Source organism: Alligator mississippiensis, chromosome 5 (assembly GCF_030867095.1).
Source record: "Alligator mississippiensis isolate rAllMis1 chromosome 5, rAllMis1, whole genome shotgun sequence".
In the NCBI taxonomy this organism is placed as follows: Eukaryota; Metazoa; Chordata; order Crocodylia; family Alligatoridae; genus Alligator; species Alligator mississippiensis.
The window spans coordinates 985,959-1,008,834 of record NC_081828.1 but is presented as its reverse complement, the minus strand read 5'-3'; the positions used below and the strand labels follow the sequence as shown (position 1 = coordinate 1,008,834).

Here is a 22,876-nt window from a genome sequence, read left to right as displayed (position 1 = left end):
GAGAGAAAGTTTCCGGTCGCTGCAGAGGGGCCGGCGGATCTGCTAGGAGCCTGCCTTCAGGTCCCAGCTTAAGCACACGCTCCACGTCGCCGTGCAGGCGAGGGGAGGACTGCAACAGCGAGCGTGTGCAAGTCGCACCAGCGCATGGCTTGATCTCCTCTCCTGGGTGCCCTTGATCCCCCCCGCATGGCTTCAGACATGCGGCGAGTACACAGAGGGCTCTCATCCGTGACATCTGCCCAGCTGTGGGCAAGGGTGACGCGCGCTGCTGGCTGCATCCGAGGGCGTGACGGCCCGCGAGGCCCCTGTGGATGGGTCTGGCTTCTTTGGGAGTGCTGCTATGGGCCCGTGTTGGGGTGGGTGTGAGCCTGGACAGGCCATGGGGTCCTGCAGGTCCCTTTTCCTCTCCTCCTGTTGGCATGAGGGCACCTGGGGAGCTGACGAGACCGCAGGGCCTCTGGAGCCAGCAATGCAGAGGGGACACGGATGACCTGTGCTCTCCCGGGCCCTGGCGTGGGCCGGGGGGAAGGCAGCTGCGGGGCAGGCTCCCTGCTGCTCTTCACACCCGGCAGCTGGGACGTCGCTCATTTACGGGGAGACCACTGGGTCATGGTCCCACCTGGCTGCGAGGCCCCCGGCACCGGATGCTGTGCCACCAGCGAGTGATTTTGGAGGAGCGTGGGGGGCCGGGCAGCCCCACCACGGGACAGGCTGCCTCGTGCTTCAGCCGAAAACGGGCCCCATGCACGGGGTGATGCAGCCAGGGGCCCGAGAGCAGTAACTGCTGGCTGGTTGCCCCTCGGGAGGCCTGCGACCCGGCACAGCGAGGGGTCCAGCCCGTCCCCGGGGCGGGGGGCGGCCGTGGGCAGTGTCCCTGGGGCACGCAGGCAGGGCCCGGCCGAGCAGGGGGATCGTGGCTCTGCTGGGCCTGGTGGGAATTCACCGCCCCCCCGGTTGCTGCGGCCTGCACCTTGCTGGACCGCCGGGGCTGGATGATTAATGAAGAGTTTGACCAGGGCTAATGAGCCGTGACAAGGAAATGAGGCCGAGGAAGGGAGCCCCAGCCTGGGAGCCGGGCAGAGGGGCCGGAGCAGCTCTATTATTTCCTGTTATTTACACAATACGTCTCTCCCGCCCTCCCCTGCACCGCGCCGCGCCGCGGGGTCTCGCTGCCTGCTCCCTGCACCAGCCAGCCCTTCCCCACGCACCCGTCTGCTGGCCCCAGATGCAACCCTCCGGGTGCGCGGCCTTGTCTGGCCTAGTGCAGAGAGGTGCTGGGTGCGGGGGTCCCACGAAGGGGACACGGTGGGGGGGCTACTGCTGTGGGCACAGGCTGCACAGAGGTCCTTGCGTGCCTCGTTCAAGCAGAGCTCTTTCAGCGCCCGCACGAGCTCCCCTCTGACACCCGACCTGCCCAGAGCCCTGGGGACGGGGCAGCCCGTGGGACTTGTCTCTGCCACCGTGGTGCAGCACGCAAGCGTGCAAGCCTGCTGCGCAGGGCCCGGGGAGGCGTCGGCACTGCTGCACTCCCATGTGCCCTGCATGCAGCAGGTGGGGCTGGCACGATACCGCCAGCGGGGTGGCTGGGCGCAGATACTGCCCATGCAAGTGGCCACGCTATGGCCTGCTGCTCCGTGGCCTGCCCCCTGCTTCCTCGTGCGCCGGACAACAGTGTTAACCACGGCAATGTTAAACCAGCACCGCCTGGGCAGCTCCCAGGCTCCTTTAGACCCCTCTCTGCTTTGGCTGCGCTCAGGCTGTGAGCCTAGTGGTTTTCTTTGCATGCGGAGGTGCAAGGTGCCAGCTCGCAGCTGGACCCGTGGCCCAGTGCACCAGGTCGGTGCTGGGGCGGCTCGTGAGCCCGTGCAGGCTGCTCCCAGGCCCCGACTGTGCTGAGCATGCAGGACGGGCTCGGCGTGGGCAAGGCTCACGTCTCCTGGCAGACACACGTTTGAGGAATTTGCATCCATCAGCGCCACGTCTCGGCGCTGCTGGTGGGAATCGCCCAGCAAGCGGCTGCAAAGCTTGGCTCTGCCTAATGCCACCCCCTGCGCTCATCCGTTATGGCAGATACACATGCCGTTCCCCTCCGAAAACACCATCCATCAAGTCGGTTCCAATGGCTGCCTCGTCTCGCTGACACCAGCCCCTCAGCTTCATGGCTCTCTGCAGCGAGCGCCACTTCCCAGGCTCCCAGCCCCGCTCCCTGAGCCAAGCCCTGATCCCCAGCACGGCACGCGGCCCTTACCGTATCTCCGTCCTCCAGCGAGGCCAGCACGAAGCAGCGGTAGCTGAGGTCTTCCGAGAGGGGCTTGTTGTAGAAGCCTTTGTAGTTCTTCTCGTCCCCCAAAGTGAAGGTCTCTGGCAGGAGGTCCATTTGAGCAGCGATATACGGCTTCAAGCGCTCGGCCTGGCGGCGCTGGCGCCTGCCCTGGCTCCCCTGGTTGATGGCCTCGAGTAACTGGGGAGAAAGAGGCTGGGTCACCGCATCGTCCCATGCTGCCTTCGCGGCGCGTGCCGTGCATTGCCCGGCGGCACAGAGCCTGGACCCGGGACCGAGCGGCGGGGGCCGGCGCGTGAGCCGCGGCACGTCGCTGCCTGCTCGCGTGCTGCAGCCAGGCTACGGCCCCCCTGCCCCCGTGGACCCTGCACTTGAGGCAGAACGCTGAGCCTATGACATCATGCTCATTTCCATGGCAACGGGCTGATGTCAAAGGCAGGCAGTGATCTATGACTTCACCGCAAGACCGCGCTGAGCTGAAGGCAGGGGAGGAATAAGTGCCTGGCTTGATTTGGAAGCAATGGGCTTAAGGGAGGTAGCTTTCCTTGAGGCTTTGGCCGCCTGGGCCCTACCAGCAGCCCCGGGGCTGGCGCTGGCGGGAGAGGCCTGGGTAGTGGGGTGCAGGGACGGCCCAGGGGTTAATGCACCCCGCCGCCTGCACGGGGAACCAGGCCACGTCCCGCCGTCTGCATTGGTATGGACAGCAGCTCACACGCTCCACAGACGCCGGGCATGAATTACAGCAAGAGCTGAGGTAGGGGGGAAAAGTGACATTTGCTATGTCTCTCCCTTCTGTTGGTGCTCCGATATTTCACCTGCTGCTGGGTTGCAGGCAGAGCTTTGTGTAAATCACACAGAGCGATAACAGATTTCATGGGATGTTCAGAGCAAAAATGGCAAATTTCATAGTCAGCCACAAATTCATGAAAAAGGATATAAACACACAAAAATTCAATTACGCTGCTAAGAAAGACTCTCAGATGTTTAAAGATGTTTTTCTAATGAATAAAAATGAATGTCAGGCTCGGAACAGAAATTCTAATTTAAAACGAAGAAGGAGGCATGAAATACATTTCACACAAAAATGTATCAGCGCGGCATTGTCAGAGCGGACGGGCAACTTCAGAGCCACCACGGGGCTGGGAGCCGCGATACCCGCACGCGGCTGCCCTCGCGAGCCAGCCCCATCCGAGCTGGAGACGTCCTTTAAAACCCACGGCGCTCCTCCTCCTCTCCCGGCCGGATCGAGGCACCTGCCCGGAGTGACTTGGGAAGGCACCGTTTGCTGCAGGAGCTGCGACACTGGCCAAGGAAGGAGCTGGGAAGCCTGGTCCTTGCAGGCACACCATGCTGTGGGAACGTGGGAGGTGCTGGGAGAGCGGTGACGGGCTGCGATGCTCGCCCTTGTTGCAAGGGGGGAAGGCAGGATGCATGGGGAAGAGCAGGCAGCACGTCCCAGCCACTCCCGGGGGACTGCTACCGGCTGCAAGGGACCGCCGGGTGAGCCCCCGTGCTGCAGTCCCAGCGAGCCCAGGCTGCCTTCTCCCTGCAGGGCTCACCTGGCCGTCAGCTCTGGGGCAAGGCCGCACCGCCACCAGCCCCTCGCTGCGCCTAGCTCTCGTCGGAGGAAACACGCATCAATTCATGGATGATAAAACACCCCTGAAAATCCCGGCAGCAAAAGGCTGCTGGTTGCATCAGCAGAGGGGCACATCAGCGCACGAGACTGCACCCCGTCCTCCCTCCCCGTCAGCTGGAGGCCTGCGGGTGCACCCGTCACCTGTGCGTCCGACCTATGCAAGGGGCAGCACCGGTCCCTGAGGCGGGCGAATGCCCGCTCGTGCACCTGTGTTACGGGTAGCGGGATGGCGAGCTTGCCGGTGCCGCCCCGCAGGCCCCCTGCTTCGTTCAAGGTGCAGGGGAGCGTGCGCAGTTGCAGGTTGTTTTCTCCCCGGCCAGGGTACGGCTCCAGCCTGGATTTACACCAGCGCTATTTTAGCTCAGCCTCGCCGATGTCCTCAGGGACTTTTCTGGGCCACGTACAACTAGAGCCTTTGAGCGGCTCCCAGACGCCCAGCCAGGTGAGCCGGCCCGCGCTGCCCCGGGCTACAGACAGACGCCCAAGGCACAGGGACGTTCACGTGAAAAATGGCCACTAATTTTGGGAGTCGCGGGCCCGGTTTTTCAGAGAGCTGCACTGTCATAGTGCCTGATGTTTCAGAGCCAAGCGAGCACCAGCTTCAGGGGCAGGCGGGAGGGCTCAGCTTTTCTGCACACTACAACGCCCAGGAGAAAGGCCTGTGGTTTGCGGGCTCGCGTGAACCGCTTGGTGCGAGCGACTGGCCCAGCGCCGCGTAGGCCGCGATGGAGGGAGAATCCAGAACGACTCCGGGTGTCCGCAGGAGCACACACCTGCCTCAACTACAAGCCCGTGCTTTTTCTTCCTGCAGCCCCCTGCTCCCTCCCATTTGCAGGAAGCCCACGACAGCCATCTCCGTAGGCCCGCCACCGCGTCCCCGATGCAGACTGAGCAGGGCTGGGAATAATAAAACCCCGAGTACTGGTGTGGCCTTGACGCCCGTACCATAAAGGTACACACAGGGAGGGACTAACCACGGCGCTGGCACTTCCTGCGTGTTGCGAGCCTGTGCCTGCGCCCTTGAAAGCCTTTGCACAGCCCGCTTTGCGAGGGATTGACACCACGTGTGCTTTTTAAAAAACAAACAAGCGGGAGAAGAACAGAAGCGCCAGCCTGCGGCACCAGTAGCTGGGCACAGTAGTAGGTTGTCATCTGCTCTGCTGGGCAGCCACTAACAGGAGCCCGAGGCACCGACTGCCGGGGCTTCACGGTGCCGTTCTGCAGCAGGGACGTGACGAGACGCCGGACGCCTGGGCTCTGCTCCAGGCTCCGCAGGGGAGGAGCTCGCCTGTCTCCCCCATCCCATGCCTGCACGTCGTTCCTTCCCCCCAACCTGCCCGCACCACCCCGCACCTCTGCACGCAGCCTCCTCCCGGGCGCGGGCACCAGGGCCGCCCCGGCTCGGTCCCCAGGGACCAGGAGGAACGGCCGCAGGTCAAGCCTGTGCAGCCTGGTGTGCAGCTGCTCCAGGACCCGCGTCCAGCGCAGACGGGAGACGGGAGCGGCAGGAGCAGGCCGCTCTCCGGGGCTCGGCACTGCCCCGTTCTAACCAGGCACGAGAGCCGAGACCTCCAGGGGCGCAGCACGGGGCAGAGGCTCGACCTGCCCGGCATCGCGGCCCAACTCCAAGCCCTGCATCAGTCCCTGGAGCTGCCGGAGCCTCTCAATGAAGGGAGGGTAAGGATGTAATTTTATGGCCGTGTGTTTTCCTCTTCTCTTTGCTCTTGGTTTTAGCAGGAATCCTGCAGCTGAAGCCGACCGCCGGCAGGGGAAGGGCACTGAAGGCCGGGCCCTGAAGCGGACAGGCCCGATCCTCGTAAGGGAAGGCAGGGCTGCCGGTGCAGCACCAGGAGTGAGGAGAAGTGAGGAAAGGACACGGAGGCATGTGCTTGTCTTTCATCTCACAGGACAGCTGCAGTGATTATGACTGGAGACCGCACGGAGAAGAGGAAGGGTCCGTGCAGGGAGGAAGCAGGCAGGGCAGGAGGCGTCCTGGAAATGACCACAGCATGATGCCAGGGGCAAGGGTTTAGCTCTGGGCATCCCGCTGGTCAACAAAGGGGACACAACACTGCTCCGCCTCTGCGTAGGCAGACGGGTGTCTCGGGTCACCAGCGTCCGCAGCGCTTGCGGACCGGGGAGACGAGGGACGGTATCACCCATCAAGTGGTTGGGAGGGTTGTTAGCGGGCAGGCCGGGGAAGTGCCGTGTGGACGAAGGGGAAAAGGCGAGGCCTTCTACCACCTAGAATCCTTTCCCCTCAGCCACCGCTGGCCAGATGTGCCCAGGCTGCACCTCCCAGGCTGTCTCCATCCTCGGGCCAGTCCCGCGCCCAGGGCCCCGGGCGGTTCCCAGACTCCTACCTGGTCCAGCTCCATCTCATCGGGGCTCCGCCAGCGGGTGCTGAGGCTGCCGGTGGCTTGGTCTGTTGGCACCACGACAATGTAGTACCACCTGGGGAGGAGAGAGAGGTCAGGGCACGCAGCTGACACCCAGACAGACAGCCTTCTCCAGCAAAGGGACCAGCCCCACAAACCTCCCCGCGGCCCCAGCCCCTTCTGCAAGGAGCGGAAGAGCCTCGCCAAGACAGAGGCCAGTTTGCCAGCCGCGGGGAGGAAGGGAACAGTCCCTGCTCGTGCTCGTTAGGTTAATGAAGATATACAGACCACACTCAGGAGGGCAGTGGCAGGAACTGCGGGAAGGACATTCCTACCATCATGCCGTAGCAGGGACCCTTGGGGATCGTGCTTCGGCAGGAGGAGAGCACGGTAACAGATGAGGCTTCCAGAAACCGGCTTCTTTAATCTCCTCAAGGCCTCCAGACATTATTTATTTAAAGGATATTGTGCAGTGCCAGAGAAAGTGCTGCCTGATTCTCAATTGGGTTTACTGGGATGGTTTCAATTCCAGCTCAGGAGAGGGAACAGCTCCTGCCCTCTCTCACGAGCCTCCCAGCTCACAAGACACAAGCTGCACAGGCAGCCCCGCAATTTATCCTGCCTTATACCAGGGAGTCATCAAATTAGCAGGGTCGTGCAGAGGGCTGGCTCGCACCAGTCCGCCCATGGGCAGCACCTACCTGACTGGCTCCGAGGTCTGGACTTTGGGAAGGGTGAGGGTGAACTTTCCATCCTGTATGTACTTGTTGGTGGCGACGGGTTTGCTCTGCAGGACGTCGGGCGCCGTGCGGATGGAGACGAGGTGCTGGAGCCCGCCCGCGCTGCTGCCGCGGTTCATCAGCACGAAGGAGTACTCCGTGTCCGGCTGGAGGTCGCTGATGAGCTTCTTCATGGAGTGGCCGTCCACCTCCACGCTCTGGCTGTTGTACAGGATCTGGAACGGGAGAAGACGCACGGTGGGGCGGGCCGGATGCTGGCGCGCCACGCGCTCAACCCAGCCGGCAGCATCAGAGAGCATCCTCTGGCTCCGGGCCCGCCCTCAGGTGGCACTGATTATCTGCATTGCATAAACACCCATAAATCTTGAGCTAAGGAAAAGCCAGCACGGCAGACAGCTGAGCGGCGCAGCTCGCCGTGACAGGTGCCGAGGGGCGGGCGGGCCGTCTTGCAAAAACTGGGTGGTTGAAGCCTGCTGCATCCAGAGCCTCTGTCGGCTCCTGCCTGGCCCGGCTGCCCGAGAGCCGCCTTCCAGGGCACAGCGACGGGGAGCGCACGGCTGCGCTTTACCCGCGACCGCGGATTAACGGCTCCTCCTTCCCCGTCTCAGGGCGGTACAACACACGCGATGCTCTGGGTGTGAAATGGCCACCCCCCAACCTGACTGCTCGCGAGAGACCCAGTGGTTCGCACAGCGGCTCGGCTCCCATTCGCAGCGGGGAAAGTGAGGGGGTGGCTCCTTTCAAGACGTGGTCGGCAAGGTCATTACCACGTGCCCCTGAAGCACGGCCCCACAGGGGAAACACCGCCCACCCACCGCCTGTACAGGGTTTGTGCATCAAGGCCTTGCGTCTTTTGCTGTGAGCTGCCACAGGGACATTAGCAGCAGGCAAGTGGCGGCAGGGCAGTGCCGTTAGCCCCGGCCGAGCCTGTCCCGTCAGCAGCGCAGCGCGGCATCGGCAGGATACCAGAGCCCACCCTCTGCGGCAAGCCCTTCTCCCGGCATCCCGACAGAGGCTCCCCGAGCGCAGGGGGCGGCTACGGCGCGAGTTGTGACCCGGCTGCAGCAGCCGGAGAGGCCTGAGCAGAGCTGCACCTTCACGGCCGTCTTGCTTGCAGGCAGGAAACCTGGATTTGCACTCGGAGCCCGGCTTCGCCTGGACCACGCTGCACGCTGGCAGCGCTGCCTGGGGAAAGCCGGAGGGACAGGCAGGAATTCACACCGATCCCCCGCGGAGAGACACCTTCCAGGACGAGGGGGCTGCGTGGTTTGAAGTCATGCTCCAGACGCAGCAAAGCTGCACGTGCTTGCTGCTGGGGGTCCCCAGCATGGTCAGGGGCATGCCCTGCTCTGACAAGGGTCGAACCCTTGGGAGGCGCGACGTGCTGGGTCACGAGCTGGGCAGCGGTGAGCTGAAGCCTGCCGAGCTCAGGCGACTGCCCCCTGCTCCGGAGGGGCCGACACGATCAGCAGGCCGTGGGGTCTGCAGGAGGGAAGCAGCTCAGCAGCAAAAACAACCTGCAACTAAATCGTTTCTCCTGCCAGTCGCGTATGCAGCTCAGCCTGGTGCGGGAAGGAGGTGCAACACTTCTGCCAACCCAGCCCGGCCCTGCAGCGAGCCGTGCCTCCACCCGGCAGCGGGACGGCTCGAGGGCCACGTGGGAGGCAGGCCTGGAGAGCCCTGCGAGGCGCTAGGATGCGGGGGTCCAGCACTGCTTGCACGTGACCAAAGCAGCCCAGTCCCCAGACCACTCTGGACCGCCAACCTGCCGAGGCCAGGACAGGGACTCATCCCACTCAAGGCAAACCTCTGCTGCTGGCCCGCGAGGCTGCGGGAGCCAGGCACCTGCCACGGTGGCGGGAGGGAGTCAGCAATCGCTGGACCGGCACCAGCAGCTTCCTTATGGATGCGCATCGGTCTCCAGGGCTGCAGCGTACAATCCAGGCGCACGGCTAAAGCAACACAGGTATTTGTGGGGAGAAGACCCCTGCCGACAGCCTGACGAGAGGAGGGGCAGCTCGCTGCTGCAGCTTGCCAGACGTTCGCCCCCTTCTCCTCGGAGACTCGCATCAGCCAGGCGCCAAAGCGAGCCGCAGGAGCACCTCTGAATGCCGCCAGCACCTCAGGCGCCGGGCTGGGAGGTCCCATCCTGCTCCGCTGCGTGACGAGATGCAGCCAAGTCGGGAGAGGCAGACGGGGCCACGGGGCCAGCCTGGCAGCCTGTCCCTGCGCCGCGCACGGTGCAGCACATCGGGTCGCTGCATCCCCATCACAGGCAGGGCTGCGCTGCCTCTTCCGGGGGCCAGTGTGCAGCATCTTCCTGCCCCGCGTTAGCAAACCTGCTGACGGGCTCGCACGTGTACGCAGAGGACTCTGTGGGACCGAGGCCGAGCCCAGCCCTGGGGCTGCTCCCCGTCCAGCGGGGCTCCTGCTTCATTGCAAGCTGCAGCTACATGCTTCTGCTTCCCTGAACTGCGCGTGCCACGACGTCCGTCTTGGAGAGCAGTCGCTGAAGCAACCCGTGGGCTTGCGCCGCCTCCAGGCCTGAACCCCCCGGTAGCTCGCGACGGATCGAAAGGTCCATGTGGCTCTGCTCTGACATCCCGTGGTGATCTCCACTGCCTTTTGAAGAGCCAGGCGGGCCTTTGTGGGGCTGGTCTCTGGAGCCTCACCGTCGCTGCAGGTCCTGCACCTTCGCAGCCATGCTGCATTACTTCCTTCAACATTGTGTCCTGCCAGGGAGAGCCTCTCCGCGAACCTCACCATAATGCATGGGCGCAGGGAGCCGCTTGCTATTGCCGGGAGGGCTTAGGGATGCCAGGGGCCCGAAGCGAAAATGCATTCAGCAGCCGTGGCATGGCCCGCTGCCGCGGGCCTGCGCCAGCAGCAAGTTCATCAGAGGCCCCCACCTGCGAGCGCCGGGCCAACCTGCTGCGAGGCGCCGGCTGGTGCTGCTCGAGCTCTCCGGAGCAGGCTGGCAAAGCCGGGGCCCGGTGCGAGGGGTCCCAAATGTCATTGCTAAAAGTCTGGCTACACTGCAGCTGAGACTGAGCACCCTTTACGAGTCTGCGTAGGAAATCCCTCGAGATGAGCTGAAAGACAGAGGGCCCTGGACAGAAGGCTGGACCCGCGCCCGCGAGTGACATCCCGCGGGGCCACGTGCTGCAAGTAAGAGCCAGCTTGTGGGAAGGGGGACGGCGCCGGGCGCTCAGACAGAGCAGCTCTGCCCCGCGCCCGGCAGCCCTTCACGGGGAGTTTAATCTCCTGGACCAGATGAAGCCACGAAAGCTCCCTGGAGAGAACCGAAGCCCTCGCTATCGATTTGTTAACGACCCAAATTCCCAGGGTCTCCGCGCAGCCCCAGTAAAGCAACACCCGGCCTGCCCGCACGCAGCGCTTGCCACCAGGACAATATCTCCTTTAATTAAATCTGTTACAGTGGAATATGACACCCTTTGGGATGTAGATTTGGTGTGAGACTGTTTATCAAGTGTAGATAATACTAATTGTTCCCATGGAGATTTATCTGCTATGCTAGCTGCAGCTTTCAGATCTGGCCTCCGCACCCCTGTGCCTGAGCCAGGCAGATAGCGGGGAGGTGAATCTTGTTTATAAAGCAGGAACTCCTGAAGGTTAAGGATTTCTAACAGGCAGCACAGCCGCAGCCCGGGAGCTGACCCTCTTAGCTCCCGGGCCCAGCTCGCACGCACCTGCGTGTCTGGGAATATTAATAGATGGGAGACGGGCTCTGAGAAATGGCCTTAATAACACTCTTGTTTGCATGACTGCTCTTCAGCTACTGAGTCACCGACGCCATCTGCTCCGGAGTCGCGTCGGGGTTAACCCTCAGCAGGAGCAGACCATGAATCACTGCTCGTGCAGGCCCTGGCGGCTGCAAGGCAGGGACGAGGCATCGGCAAGCGCCGGCCACCCCAGCAGCCCCTGCCTTTTAAGCAGCGTTCCCGTCCCTTCCCGGTGCTGCAGGAGCCCCGTGCTGCGGTCCCCAGGATAGGGAGGTCCCTGCCCTGGACCGGCCCTTCGCCGCTGAGGATGAACAAGCAGGGACAGGGGCAGGAACCTCCTTCTGGTTTAACGCTTGGATCCAGAGTGGGGGACCCCGTGTGCTCCTCATCCCGGTGCACAGGCTCCCTGGCCTGCAGCCCCTGCAGCTCTGTGCACGGGCAGGAGGAGCGCAGGCCTCCCCAGCCCTGCGGCCTGGCACGTGAGCACGCAGCCCAGCGCAGAACAAGCGCGGCAGGGGAAGTCTGGTCATCCTGGCCTCCCTGCTGCTGGGAGAGGGACCATCTACAAGCGTGGCTCTGGGGGAGATGCTGCGGGGCGACATGCCTGGCTCCGGCAGACCACAGGCTTGCTCTGCCTCCTTTCCCAGCAGTGCGGTGGGGTGGTGTTCCTTTCCTCTCGGGGTGCTGCGAGGACAAGCTCATCGATGCCCGGGAGGTGCACAGGGACAGGATGCTTCCGCTGCATCTGTTTTGGACTTCCAGCGATAGCGTGGACCGGCCTTATCCTGGGGGCCGCAGCATAGGTTGCAAACAGGCCGCTCAGAGACCGGTGCAGTCACAATGGCTGGAGCAGAGACATGGTGCTTGTCTGCATGGGCCTGCACCCACCTCACAGGGATTCCCATCCCGCAGCCTGGTCTGCTCCCCGCACCTGCGTCCCGGCAGAGAGGGCCAGGGCTCGGCTCCTGCTTCCTATCAGCGTGCAAACAGGCCACCCAGGGCCTGGTGCCTGAGACCAGGGAGAGATGAGCTGCAGCCGTTCAAACGGAGCGTCCCCAGGGAGACCGAGGGAGAGGGGTTTCGTCCTGTGCGGTGTAAACAGTGTGCTGCACCCTGCCACGGACGTGGTGCCCTGCTGTGGGCAGGGTCGAGGGACTGGTTGCCTTTTGTACGGTCTTGCCCGTCCAAGTCCAGCGCTGAGGTTGCCGCTCTGACTCTTCCAGGGTGGTCTGTGGCCTGTGCCCCTTCTCCTGCAGCTGCAGGGGGGCACTCTCCCACCCTGACCCGTCTCCACTGGTGCAGAGAACCTGGGAATGGCTCTCTACCGTGCCAGGGGGTGAGAACAGACCCCGAGGCCCCGGCGAAGGGAACGCCTTGTCGCCGCCAGGCAGTCACGGGAAGCGCCTAAAGGTGATGCCAGGGAGGACCAGACTCCAGACACCGGTGGGGAGAGCGGGCACCTCGGCCCGTCTGTGCATCGGCTGCAGCCGGCCAGGGAACAGGCATCACTAAGAGCCTTGGGTGGATGCACGAGTCCCCCTGCCCCGGACAGGATGTGCTGGAGCAGGGGATGCTCAGGACCAGGCTTGGCTGGAAGAAACCAGCAGGCGCCAGGGGTGGGCTGGCAGTGGGGGGTTAACACACGGAGCACGCGCTCCTCCGGCCATGCCTGACCCTGGACACGGAGGCTCCTCAGCACCAGCTGCCAAGGCATGCTGCTAGGGGCCCTGCACGGCTCGCCAGCTACCTCGAGGCAGAAGGCTGCATGTACTGCAGCCTGGCGCACCCCTTCCCTTCCCAGTCTGCCCCATGCCAACCCAGGGCCCGCCTCCTAGCCAGCCATGCCCGGCTCGGCACAGCACAGCACAGCACGTTTCCCATCGCTTCCTGCTGGCACAGAAGTCATCATTATTACCATTTGTACTGATACTGCTTGCAGCTGGCCCTGGCCTACAACTCGGCGCGAGGGAAGGAGGGTGAGAGGTGGCAGGGGCCTCTGCGCTGCGCCAGGGCTGTACACATGGAGACCTCTGCCACTGAAAGGGTCCCCAGATGGGCACCGGCATGACCATGCTCAGCTCGCCTGCATCCGACCGCCCGGAGCAGCCCCTGGGCTGCAGGTGCTGGAGACGCTGCGCTGCGGAGGGCTGCTCCCCGCACCACGGGAGCATCTCCACGCCCCGGGCTTGCGGGCCTTACCTTGAAAGGCACTGAAGACTTATAGGAGTCCGGCACCTCCCAGCTCAGCAGCACGGAGGTTTTCATCACCGCGTTGACGCGGAAGTTCTTTGCAAACACTGAAACAAGAAACGGCACCGGTGAGCCCCCGCACGCGTGCAGGGAGGGCGCTGCGTGGCCGCAGGCTGTCTGTCCCGACACGGCAGCCTGGGTCAGAGAGCTCGGCTGCAGTGGGAGAGAGGGGGAGGCGAGGAGAGGACAGCCCGGCAGCGTCTTTATGGAGCCTCCCATCGAGTTTCCTTCCGACTGCACTCTCCAGCATCTGAGAGCAGCAGGTGCCGACTGAACTGCCACCCTCCTCTTTCCCCCTCCGTGCTCTCTCTCTCTCGGCCCTGTGCTGTGATCAAAGAGCCGCAGCTCTCAGGTGTGGGCTGTGCCGACGACGCTACCTTGCAGGTCGGCACTGGAGCCAGCAAAGCGCCTTTCATGTGCAGATGAAACAGGGGAGCCAGCGTGTGAAGTGACAAAGGCAATTACGTTGCTGCTGAGGACTCCCCACCTTGTCACCGGTGATGTCAGGGAAGCTCCCTGCGCTGAGCGAAACCCCGGGATAGGCAGCCAGAGGGAGGGCGCCTTCCTGGGGTCAGGGTGTGCTAGCGAGCCCTTACCTTGATCGACGGGCATGGTCCGGGACTGGATGCTGGGGCTGAGGGGTCCGGGCCCCTTGTTGGTGCGGGCCCTCACTTTGATGTCGTAGGTGGTGTCGGGCTTCAGGTTGGTGAGGGTGATGTTGGTGTTCCTGGTGACGTTGGTCAGGTCCTGCTGGCTGTTGATGTCTCTGTACAATACCGTGTAGCTGACGATGCGCCCGTTCCTCTCGGCCAGCACGGGGGGGTCCCAGGCCACCTCGGTGGTGGAGGTGGTGAGCCCCACCACGCGCAGGTTCTGTGGGAAGCCGCTGGGCACGTCCTCCGTGGTCGTGATCTCCTTCTCGAACTCCTCCCCGAGGCCTGCCCGGTTCTTGGCCGACAGTTTGAAGATGTAGGTGGCTCCCTTGTGCAGGTTGGTCACGGTGTAGTGATGGTCGTTCCTGCCGAAGTCGATCGTGTTCATCTTCTCCTCGTCCACCCGCTTGTACTGCAGCCGGTAGCCCAGCAGCTCCCCCACCATCTCCTTGGGCGGGTGCCACTGCATGAGCGCCGTGTTCATGGCCGTCGTGCTGATCATCATGGAGGGCTTGCCGGGGACTGAAACAGAAATACACGGTGACTTCCCACGCGCAGAAGCGGGAGGCAGGAGAAGACTGGGTGCAGGAGAACGGGCCTAACTCGGGGGCGCCTGGCTCATGTAGGGGCCCAAACCCGGGTGCGGATGGAAACTGGACCCGGTCCATTTTCAACCCCCTCCCCCAAATCCTACTGTCTAAGCAGGTGACCAACTAAGTGGTCAGCAGCACCGCGCACATCTACGTCCTGGGCAGCACCGGCTCCAGGACCCCTGCAGGTGCCACACCAGTCCCAGGGATGCCTCTGCCCCTCTCCGGTCAGCGCCCGCCACGCGGATACAGGCAGCCACCACCTCCGAACCACGACGACCTGTTTTGCGGCAGACGTGTGCAAGCCCCCCCCGCGGCTCGCCGCTCCCTCAGGAAGCAGATGCATCGCATCCCTGAACTGCGATTTCGCCATCTACGCAGGCAGCCCGTGGAGCCGGGTGGGCTGCTTGCAATCAGAGCGTATTTTGCTGTCGCTGATGAGCTCGTTCACCAAGCGAATGCCGGCGTGATTGGCGAGCCGCTCCCGGGCAATTGTGTTTGTGCCGCACGCGCTAGGGGCTGCTGCCATCCCAGGTTAAAGACCGGCGGCTTAGAATTGATGCTTTAATAACACGAGCCCCCTTCCACTTAGAGCGGGGACGTGTCATCGCCTCCAATCAGCTCAGGTTTGCACACAGATCAGCCGACAGGGAAGACATTTAGAAACAATGGCGCGGCGTGGTGATTGAGGAGGAAAAACAGGGAAGGCGCTGGGCAGCAGCGCAGCCTGGATCCCTATCTTCACGTGGCATTTAAATGCTGAGACCTGCTGGCACGTGGAAAACAAGAACAGACTTGACAGCCTTTGGGCCCAATCCTGCCCTCGCCAGCTGACAGCGCCGCTCCCCGCGGGAGTCGATAGAAGCAAGGCAAGCCTGGCTGTCGTCTCCCCGCCGTGGGGGGGTCGCTCAAAGTCAGCATGGCGACCTGCCGCGCATCGTGTCGTGGGGAGGTTTGCAGCAGGCAGCTGTGCTGTGCCACGGACATTTTGGAAGCTTCTCCTGTTTACGGCACAGCTACCAGGCTCCGATGGGCAGCACGGGCCACGGTGAGGCCAGAGGGATGCGGCCGCAGCGAGGCTGACCGCAGAGGGTACCTCTGGAGCTACCCTGGCATCACAGGCAGCTAGAGGAGACAGCAAAGGGCGTCTGGGGTCAGCGTGCTGGGAGCCAGGATTTCTAGCTCGCACCAAACGCCCTCCTGCAATTAGGAGTGACACCTGCTATTCCCGCAGCTGGTCTGAAAAGCCGCAAAGCAACCACCTGTAGCCTGGAACCGGCGAGTGCAATGCTGACGAGACGCCACCGCCTAATTGGCACTAGCTCTGAGGGCCGAGGTGGCTTGCCTCCAGCAAACTCACAAAGCGCATCCAAAGTCCGAGGCGTCCCTGCCCCCAGCTCTCGTGGGCAGGCTCGTCCGCTTGCAGGGGGAGTTCCCTGGCTGGGCTCGTCGGGATCCAGAGGCCGGACAGCGGGGTCTGTAGCCTGGGCACGGGCAGTGCTGCAGGTCTCCTGGGGCCGCAGGGGCAGCCTCCTTGCTTACTGAGACGCAGGCAGGGGCATGGCACATTGGCTGGGTCCCCGCAATAAACCTCCTTCTCAGCACAGAGCAGGCGGCAGGACACGCGCCCGCCCACACCCCGCCCCAGCGCCCAGCGCATCAGAAAACTGCGCGGGGAAAGGACTGCATTGCACGGTGGGATGAAGTGAGCTTGGCCGTGTGGCTGGCTCCCTGCTCCCTGGGGGAGCTCAGGCCATAGGGCTCAGGGCACTTCACCGGCACCCCCGCCCCGTGCCGCACGATCCATACGTTCCAGCCCCTAAGAGCCTGGGGTTCAGGCCTGTGGATCATGTGCATCCTTCCCCCTCCACAGCAGCACAGATCCTCCTCAACACCTTCAACCCCATCAGCTGCTGCTCAGCGGGGCTGTCCCTGCTGCGCTCCCCCCGCCCCTGCGCGCCACGTGCTCACCTGCCCCCGTGGTCGTGATGACTTTGGGCTTGCTGCGTGCGCCGTCCCCCTTGGTGGTGTAGGCTGCCACCGTGATGGAGTAGGTGGTCTCGGGCAGCAGGCCGCTGATGATGGTTTCCTGCGGGTCCGTCCATGCAGCAAGTGGAAGGGAAGCAACAAGAAACACGTGTCGTTACCACGCGGGATGCAGCAGGGAACGCACGGGCTGCCACACATCGCACCCAGGCGGGCAGGCAACTCAACCTGTGCAGAGCTAGCAGGAGGGGACAGCTCTCGTCAAGGAGCTTATTCACTCTCTGATACTGCACCTCGGAGCCCGGAGACCCGGTGCACGTACCCGAAATCCTCAGCAGCCTGCTGGCAGGGCTGACCTCCAGGGAAGAGGGTGGCGGGCAGGGAGACGACCCCGGCACCCACCACCTCCCCTCCGCTCCTCGCCTCCTTCCTCCACCGCTCTGCCGCTTACAGCAGCTCAGGTTGGGAAGCGGTTTCTGTGTAACGCTGCACAGGCCTCGGGGGCAGCCCGCCTCCGAGCAGGCCACGCGAGGACAAGAGGATCACGACAAGCCGGAGCAAACGGCCAGGTCGGGAAAGCACCGGGGGACTCGTTCTGGCATGATTAAAACTCGGCCTGAAGCCAAGCTGAGTGCTGCCGCCGGGCGCGGGAGCTCACGCAGGGGCGGGGAGCCGCTGGACTCTGAGATAAGGGGGAGCGGGTGGATGGCGACCGGTGCCCCGCACGCGTCGGCTCTGCTGCAGCATTGCTGCGAGGGACGGCCATGGGCGCAGAGGCGAGGCGAGGCGAGGCGGCTCTCAGGGGAAGGGAGAGCAGCGCGGGGTGGTTTCGTCTCGGCTCAGCGTCCGGGCTGTGTAGCCCCCGGGGCGCCAAGCTGGGCACCTGGTACCTGCCGTGCTGGCGGTGCGCCCTGGAGGGCATGCTCGGCTGCCCAGAGCAGAGGGCACGCGCCCCGGCCTGCCCGGCTGCTGAGCCCCGGGCGACAGGAGGGTGCGATCTCACCTCCGACTGCACGGCAAGACACTGAGCGGGACGGCCGCCTGCTCCTCTCCCGCCACAGCAAGGGGCCCTGCCTCGCCCCGTAAAGCTGCCTGTGGGTGGTGTGGCTGCGAGGAACAGAGCTCAGGGGCCATCCCCAGAAACCCAGCCCCAGCCGGAGAGCTGCCCCGGCACGGACCCAGCTTGGGCGGGCCGGAGGCCTGGCTGCACCAAGCGCTGCTCAGCCCCGGGCACCGGGCCGCGCGGAGGCATCCTCCCTGGGTGGAAACGGACTGTGGAAGGAGCCGTGGCCGACCGGGCATGGGATGAGGAGGGTCTGGGTGCCATGGGGAGGGCCCACGGGAGAGCTGTGTGACGGCCGCCTCCTGGGACAGGGGGGTCCTTGGAGCCAGGAAGGGGCGAGGGGGGCCTGGGCATCACCGCCCTCCTGAATGCCCTTGGCACCAGGGAGCCCACCGTGCCCTCGCTTCACCCCAAAGCTACCACCCTGCCGCCCGGGCGCAACCAGCAGCCCCGAAACAAATCAACAAGCCCCAGCGAGAACGACACCCAAATCACAGGGCGAGCCTGACTCCCGCTCCCCCGGCGGGCGGCACGCCGGGAGGGGGAGTGAGGGCAGGAGCAGGCGGACGGGTGCCGAGGCCGGCGGCGGGGCGTGGGGGGACACTCACACAAGACCGGCAGGCTGCGAGCATCCTGGGAGGACCCAGCTCCTGCCCGGTCCATGCAGACGCAGTCACACGCAAGGGCATGCACCAGGAGCCCAGGCAGCGAGCAGGGAGGAGGGGAAGACAGCGAGGGGTGGAAGGAGGGATGATTGCACCAGGTAAACAGAGGGCTGTCATCGCGGCGCCGCGCCGCGCCTGCCCGGCCGAACGCCGCCTCTTGGCGCGGAGCGAGAAGCCGCCCGGGCCCGGAGGCCGGCGGCGGGGCGTGTAATTGAATCGCTGACTCCAAAAAGGTCATTTTCGAGTTTGTTCCTCCAAATTTATATTTCAAAATTACGTGGGAAAAATTGGATTTAACTGTTTAAATGAGATTGTTTTCTTATTACAACCTTTGTTTCAGCCAAAGATCACGGTTGAGAGTGCGGGTTATTTTTCATGAGCAGGATCAATGAGGTTTAGAGATTATAGATCTAATTGTACCACATAACTAGCTGGGCCAACGCCTGCAGAAAGCAGGCTGCACCTCCCGAGTCGATCACTTGAGTCTGCCTAAAATTGCATTGCAACAAGCTGGAAATACAGATTATAGAAAATGTCAATTGCTTTTCTGCATTTAGCAGCAATCTAAATGCCAATTTTCTCTGGATTTGCCGCTTGTGGAAGGCTCCACGATGTAACTCTCCGGCCTCATTAGAGGAGAGAAAGGGATGTTTTGACAGCACTATGTCTACAAAATTCACAAATCGATTTACCAAACCCCTCTGATCCAAACGGGAACACACACGCGTGGTACTTACGTGGTCCACGGAGTCCTCAGCCCTCCACTGATGGGGAGAAAGGGGAGAGGAGAGAAAAATGGAGACACAAGAGTTTTAAGGGACCGCTTCTAGGAAGGGGCTGACGACGACAAGAGCGCGGGTTAGCAGGGCCGGGCGTGGGGTTATCACAAGGACACACGAGGGATCCCTCTGCCCGGGCCGGGCCAGGCCGAGCCGAGGACGCAGCACAACCGCCTGCATGCAGCCAGCCTGTGCAGAAGGGCAGGAGCTGCACGCACGTACACGCACGCACACACACCCGCAACACCTGCTACCTCTTCTCACGGGCTCTCCAGGCTCCCCGCCTCCAGCTTTGCTGATGCCAGGCATTGCTGCGGCAGCGGGGAGGGCAGTGGCAATGCAGACACGGTTACCAGCATCCTAGGCACTGGGCCGCTCAGCCCCGCTCTGCGCCCGGGGCTGCCGAGGGACCAGCCCTCGCGAGGGCCCTCCTGGTTGTGCCCGCCCTGGAAACGGAGCGGCAGCAACAGAGAGGGGTCTGCTCCAGAAACGCCCCAGCCCCGTCTCGCTGCAAACCGAAGATGGCAGCAGACGAGGAGATGGAGGAGCTGGTGTCAACTGAAACGCGGCTCTGGTACAAGGGGCTTCTCCTTCCCCATCACCTGCCCGGGGGGACTTCAGCACCCGCAGCCACCCGAGCAGCTGCGAGTGGTACCCAATCTGAGCTCCGGACCAGAGGCCGCGTGCTCGCGGGAAGCCAGGGCAGGAGCTGCTGCTCTCAAGCGCCTCGTGCTGCATGGGAGCAAGCACCGGGGAGGACTTCTCGGTGCAGCGAGCGGCGCATGCACGCCGTCCGTGCCCCCGCTTCCAACGATGCGCTAAGGAGGCTCCCGGGAGGCGCGCGGGTTTCCAATCGCCCCTGGGATTGGATTCGGCTGCTGAGAGCGCACGGGGCATGGGAGCGTCAGCCAGGGAGAGTCTGCTACTGGCACGAGGCTTTCTGCCGACCGCTGACGGAGGGCACTGGCCGAACCCAGATTTTTCGGCCAGGGCGGTCAGTCCCTTCCCCCCGAGCACGGGTGCGCGGTCCCAGCCCCAGCCCCATTACAGACTCACGGTGGGAGCCGTCCGACGGGGCTGGGCGCTGCTGAGCTGAGCTAACCTTTGCAGAGGGCCGGGGACCTGGAGATGGCAGATGCCCCAGACGGGGTCAGCGATATTAAAAGCCACAAGGTGCCTCTCGTAGACTCCTCGCCGAGGGGGTTCCTGCCGGCCGGACCCCTCCAGGCACTTCCTCAGCGTTCAAATAAAATCAGTGTTTATGCTGTTTTAGTCTACGCATCCAGGGAAAGCGGCCACTGGTGGGACGGTGCCTCCTGGACTCCTCTTCTAGGTCCCCCACCGAACGGCACTGACCTACCGCTGCAACCGTCCCCATAAACCATGACGGAGAAGCCAGGTCACCCCCGGAGAGCTCTGCAAAAGCAGTCCTGACCGAGGACGGTCGGCATCAGAGCCTCTTCCAGCGCAGACCGAGACGCCCTCTCCATGCTCAGTCCTGCCAGCGCCCAGCCGCGCCGAACCGCTTGGCTTCGCGTCCTGCTCCATCGGGCTGGCTGGAAGAGGACAACGGGACCGGCAGCCTTTTCTTTTAGGAGAACCGTGGTGCTGCAGCTGGGCTGGGAAAGCACGTAGCCCCGTCCTACCCGCGACGTGGGCAATCAGCCGGACCACGAAGAGGAGCTGCGGTGGCGGTGCCCGCGGGGACCCCCGCCTCCACGCCTGGCTGCAGAACAAAGCAGCGCATTCGGGAGAGCCCCCGCGGCCCCGCAGCCTGCCCCCTCCCCACCTCTGTCAGGCTCGGAGCAGAGTTCGGCCCCGGAGGCGCCGCGCGCGCTGCCCTCATCAGCGCAACGTCCTCCCCTTTGGATCCGAGGGGCACGGGAACCTTTCCATCTCAGCGCAGAAACAGGTCTGAGGAGCCAGGCCTGGCTCAACCCTTCAAACTGAATTTATATCCATTACGGAAATATCACCGGCAGATAAAAAACATTTCCCTCCTAAACCAGCTCAATTGCTTCCTAAGTGCTTAAGGTTGCTGAGCAAGACAAATTGATCTCGGGACCCAGTCGCCGTAATGAAAAGGATTCAGCTGGTGCTGAGCGCCAGGCGAGGCGGTGCAGGCAGGCGCCGAGGCTAACGGCGTGTATTTATGTCCACGGCGGTGCCGTCACGACACTTCATTCTGCGCTCCCACGTGGCGCGGCGCGGCGCGGCGTGGCCACGTCTTGCAAAGGGGACGGCAGCCTTCCCTGAGCGCGGCGGCTCTGCCGGCGGCACCGGCCCAGGCCCTTTGGAGCCAGCCCCAGCCCCAGCCGGGGAAGCTGGATTTGGGGCTCTCTTGGATGCCCGTCTCCTGCCCAGGACCGGAGCAGAGGAGCGGCCTCAGCGCTCTGGAGTGTCACCTCGCCTCCGGACCGGCGAGCCAAGCCAGGAGCTCAGGGGCTTTCTGGGAAGCATCGCAAGAAACTTCTGCAAGCCACTCAACGGGTCCAAGAGGGAGCCTTCCTCCAAGCCCTCCTGACGCTGGGGTGGGCCCAGGGTCCTTTCTCGTGCCCCAGCTCCCTCCCAGGCTTCCCAGCTCGCTACCGGCCCAGCTGCTTGCTGTTACCTCCCTCTGCCATTTCGAGAGGCCGGGCAGGGTGTGCGCAGAGGTGGTCGATGAGCACTGCACACGGACCAGCCAGATGTGAGACCTGCTCAGGGCCTCGCCGCCCCTGAAGACCTCTCTGGGGAGGGCACGCGCTCCTGGTGCCGGCTGGCTCCTTCGGCTAAGTCTGGAAAGGGGCCGAGGAAGCACCGCGCAGACCTCCGCTCCTGGAGCGCCAGCCGGCTCGGGGAGGCCCGGCACGAGCCAGGCTGGCAGGGATGCTGTGGCAGTGCACCGCGGAGGCAAGACTGGAAGCTGCTCGGCGACACGGAGAGATGGCCGGGCCATTGCCCAGGGCTTGGCAGAGCGTGCCAAAGGCAACAGACTGGCTGTGCAACAAGTCCTCTGCAGGCCTCCCACCTCTTCTCTGGGTGAGAGGACGCAGGGTCACCCCCAGGACCGAGCACGGATCCCACGGGAAGCAGCTGGGAAAGGGTCCCGCTCCCCCTGAACCAGCCTGTCCCATTAAACCACGTCTGGGCTGGGCCCGAGCGCCCGACTCAGGGCAAGCTGCGTGCTTCCTTCCCGCCAGGTGCCCCAAGACAGACGGGCGCTTAACCGGCACAGGCATGTCGAGCACAAGGGCCGACAGCGACTCCCTGCCTCCTCCCCGCGCTGGCCCCCGAGGCGGACACGTGCGGGCAGAGACTCAAAGGAGAAGCTGGAACAGCTGCGGCACCTCCTGGGTGGGATTCCCTCCTTCCCGCGGCTGCCGGCTGCGGGATTAGCAGGGTAACGTGTTCCCGGCGGGGTCACCGACCTGCTCCTCTCCCTGGGCACGGCCCCCCACAGCGTGCCCGGAGGAGACAGAGCCCGGGCCCGGCGGTGCAGGGCAGAGCTCCCCATCTCCTGCCGACCAGCCTGTCCCGTCGGCACCACCGCCCGCTGTCTGTCCCACCCTCAGAGGCTCTCGCGCTCGTCGGAGGAGCCCGGGGCGCTCGGACATCGAGCTGAGAAACCACTCTTCTGCTTCCCTGTCTCCTCCATCTATCTGGGACGGGCTCCCAAGGGAGGTGGTGCTCTCCCCTACCCTGGGGGTCTTCAAGAGGAGGTTAGATAGGCATCTAGCTGGGGTCATCTAGACCCAGCACTCTTTCCTGCCTATGCAGGGGGTCGGACTCGATGATCTATTGAGGTCCCTTCCGACCCTAACATCTATGAATCTATGAATCCCTGCATTGGTTCTCACGGCCGGCACCTCCCGGCTGCCCCGGACAGACGCGGGGCTGTGCCACGATGCACAGCAAAGAGGAGGAGAGCCGTGCCTGCAGCCGGGTGCTCGGCCGCCCCCACCCACGCCTGGCCTCGGGCCTGCGCGGCTCTGCGGGTGACAACGCCGCAGCCGGCTGCGCACGGGCCCCGCGCCTGTCACTGTGCCGGGTCTTCACGGGGCACAGACGCCGGCGCAGCCTGTCCGTCCGTGTCAGGGGGAGGTGAGGGTGCGGGCTGGAAATGGACT

At 64.0% G+C, this 22,876-nt stretch overlaps 1 protein-coding gene across 7 annotated transcripts in view; it reads right to left on the bottom strand.

Annotated features, from left to right (window-relative positions):
* Positions 1-22,876, bottom strand: part of PTPRF (protein tyrosine phosphatase receptor type F) — a 409,613-nt gene that overhangs the window by 30,578 nt on the left and 356,159 nt on the right. For 5 of the 7 annotated variants that reach the window (XM_059727694.1, XM_059727700.1, XM_059727696.1 and 2 more), the window contains 7 exons: positions 18,726-18,752; positions 16,246-16,363; positions 13,628-14,206; positions 12,981-13,078; positions 7,000-7,253; positions 6,284-6,374; positions 2,249-2,461 (listed from right to left, as the gene is read on the bottom strand). In XM_059727694.1, the coding sequence (XP_059583677.1) occupies positions 2,249-2,461; positions 6,284-6,374; positions 7,000-7,253; positions 12,981-13,078; positions 13,628-14,206; positions 16,246-16,363; positions 18,726-18,752 (1,380 nt within the window). The remainder of the gene's footprint in view (positions 1-2,248; positions 2,462-6,283; positions 6,375-6,999; positions 7,254-12,980; positions 13,079-13,627; positions 14,207-16,245; positions 16,364-18,725; positions 18,753-22,876) is intronic. The other 2 variants (XM_059727699.1, XM_059727701.1) reach the window with 1 other exon arrangement.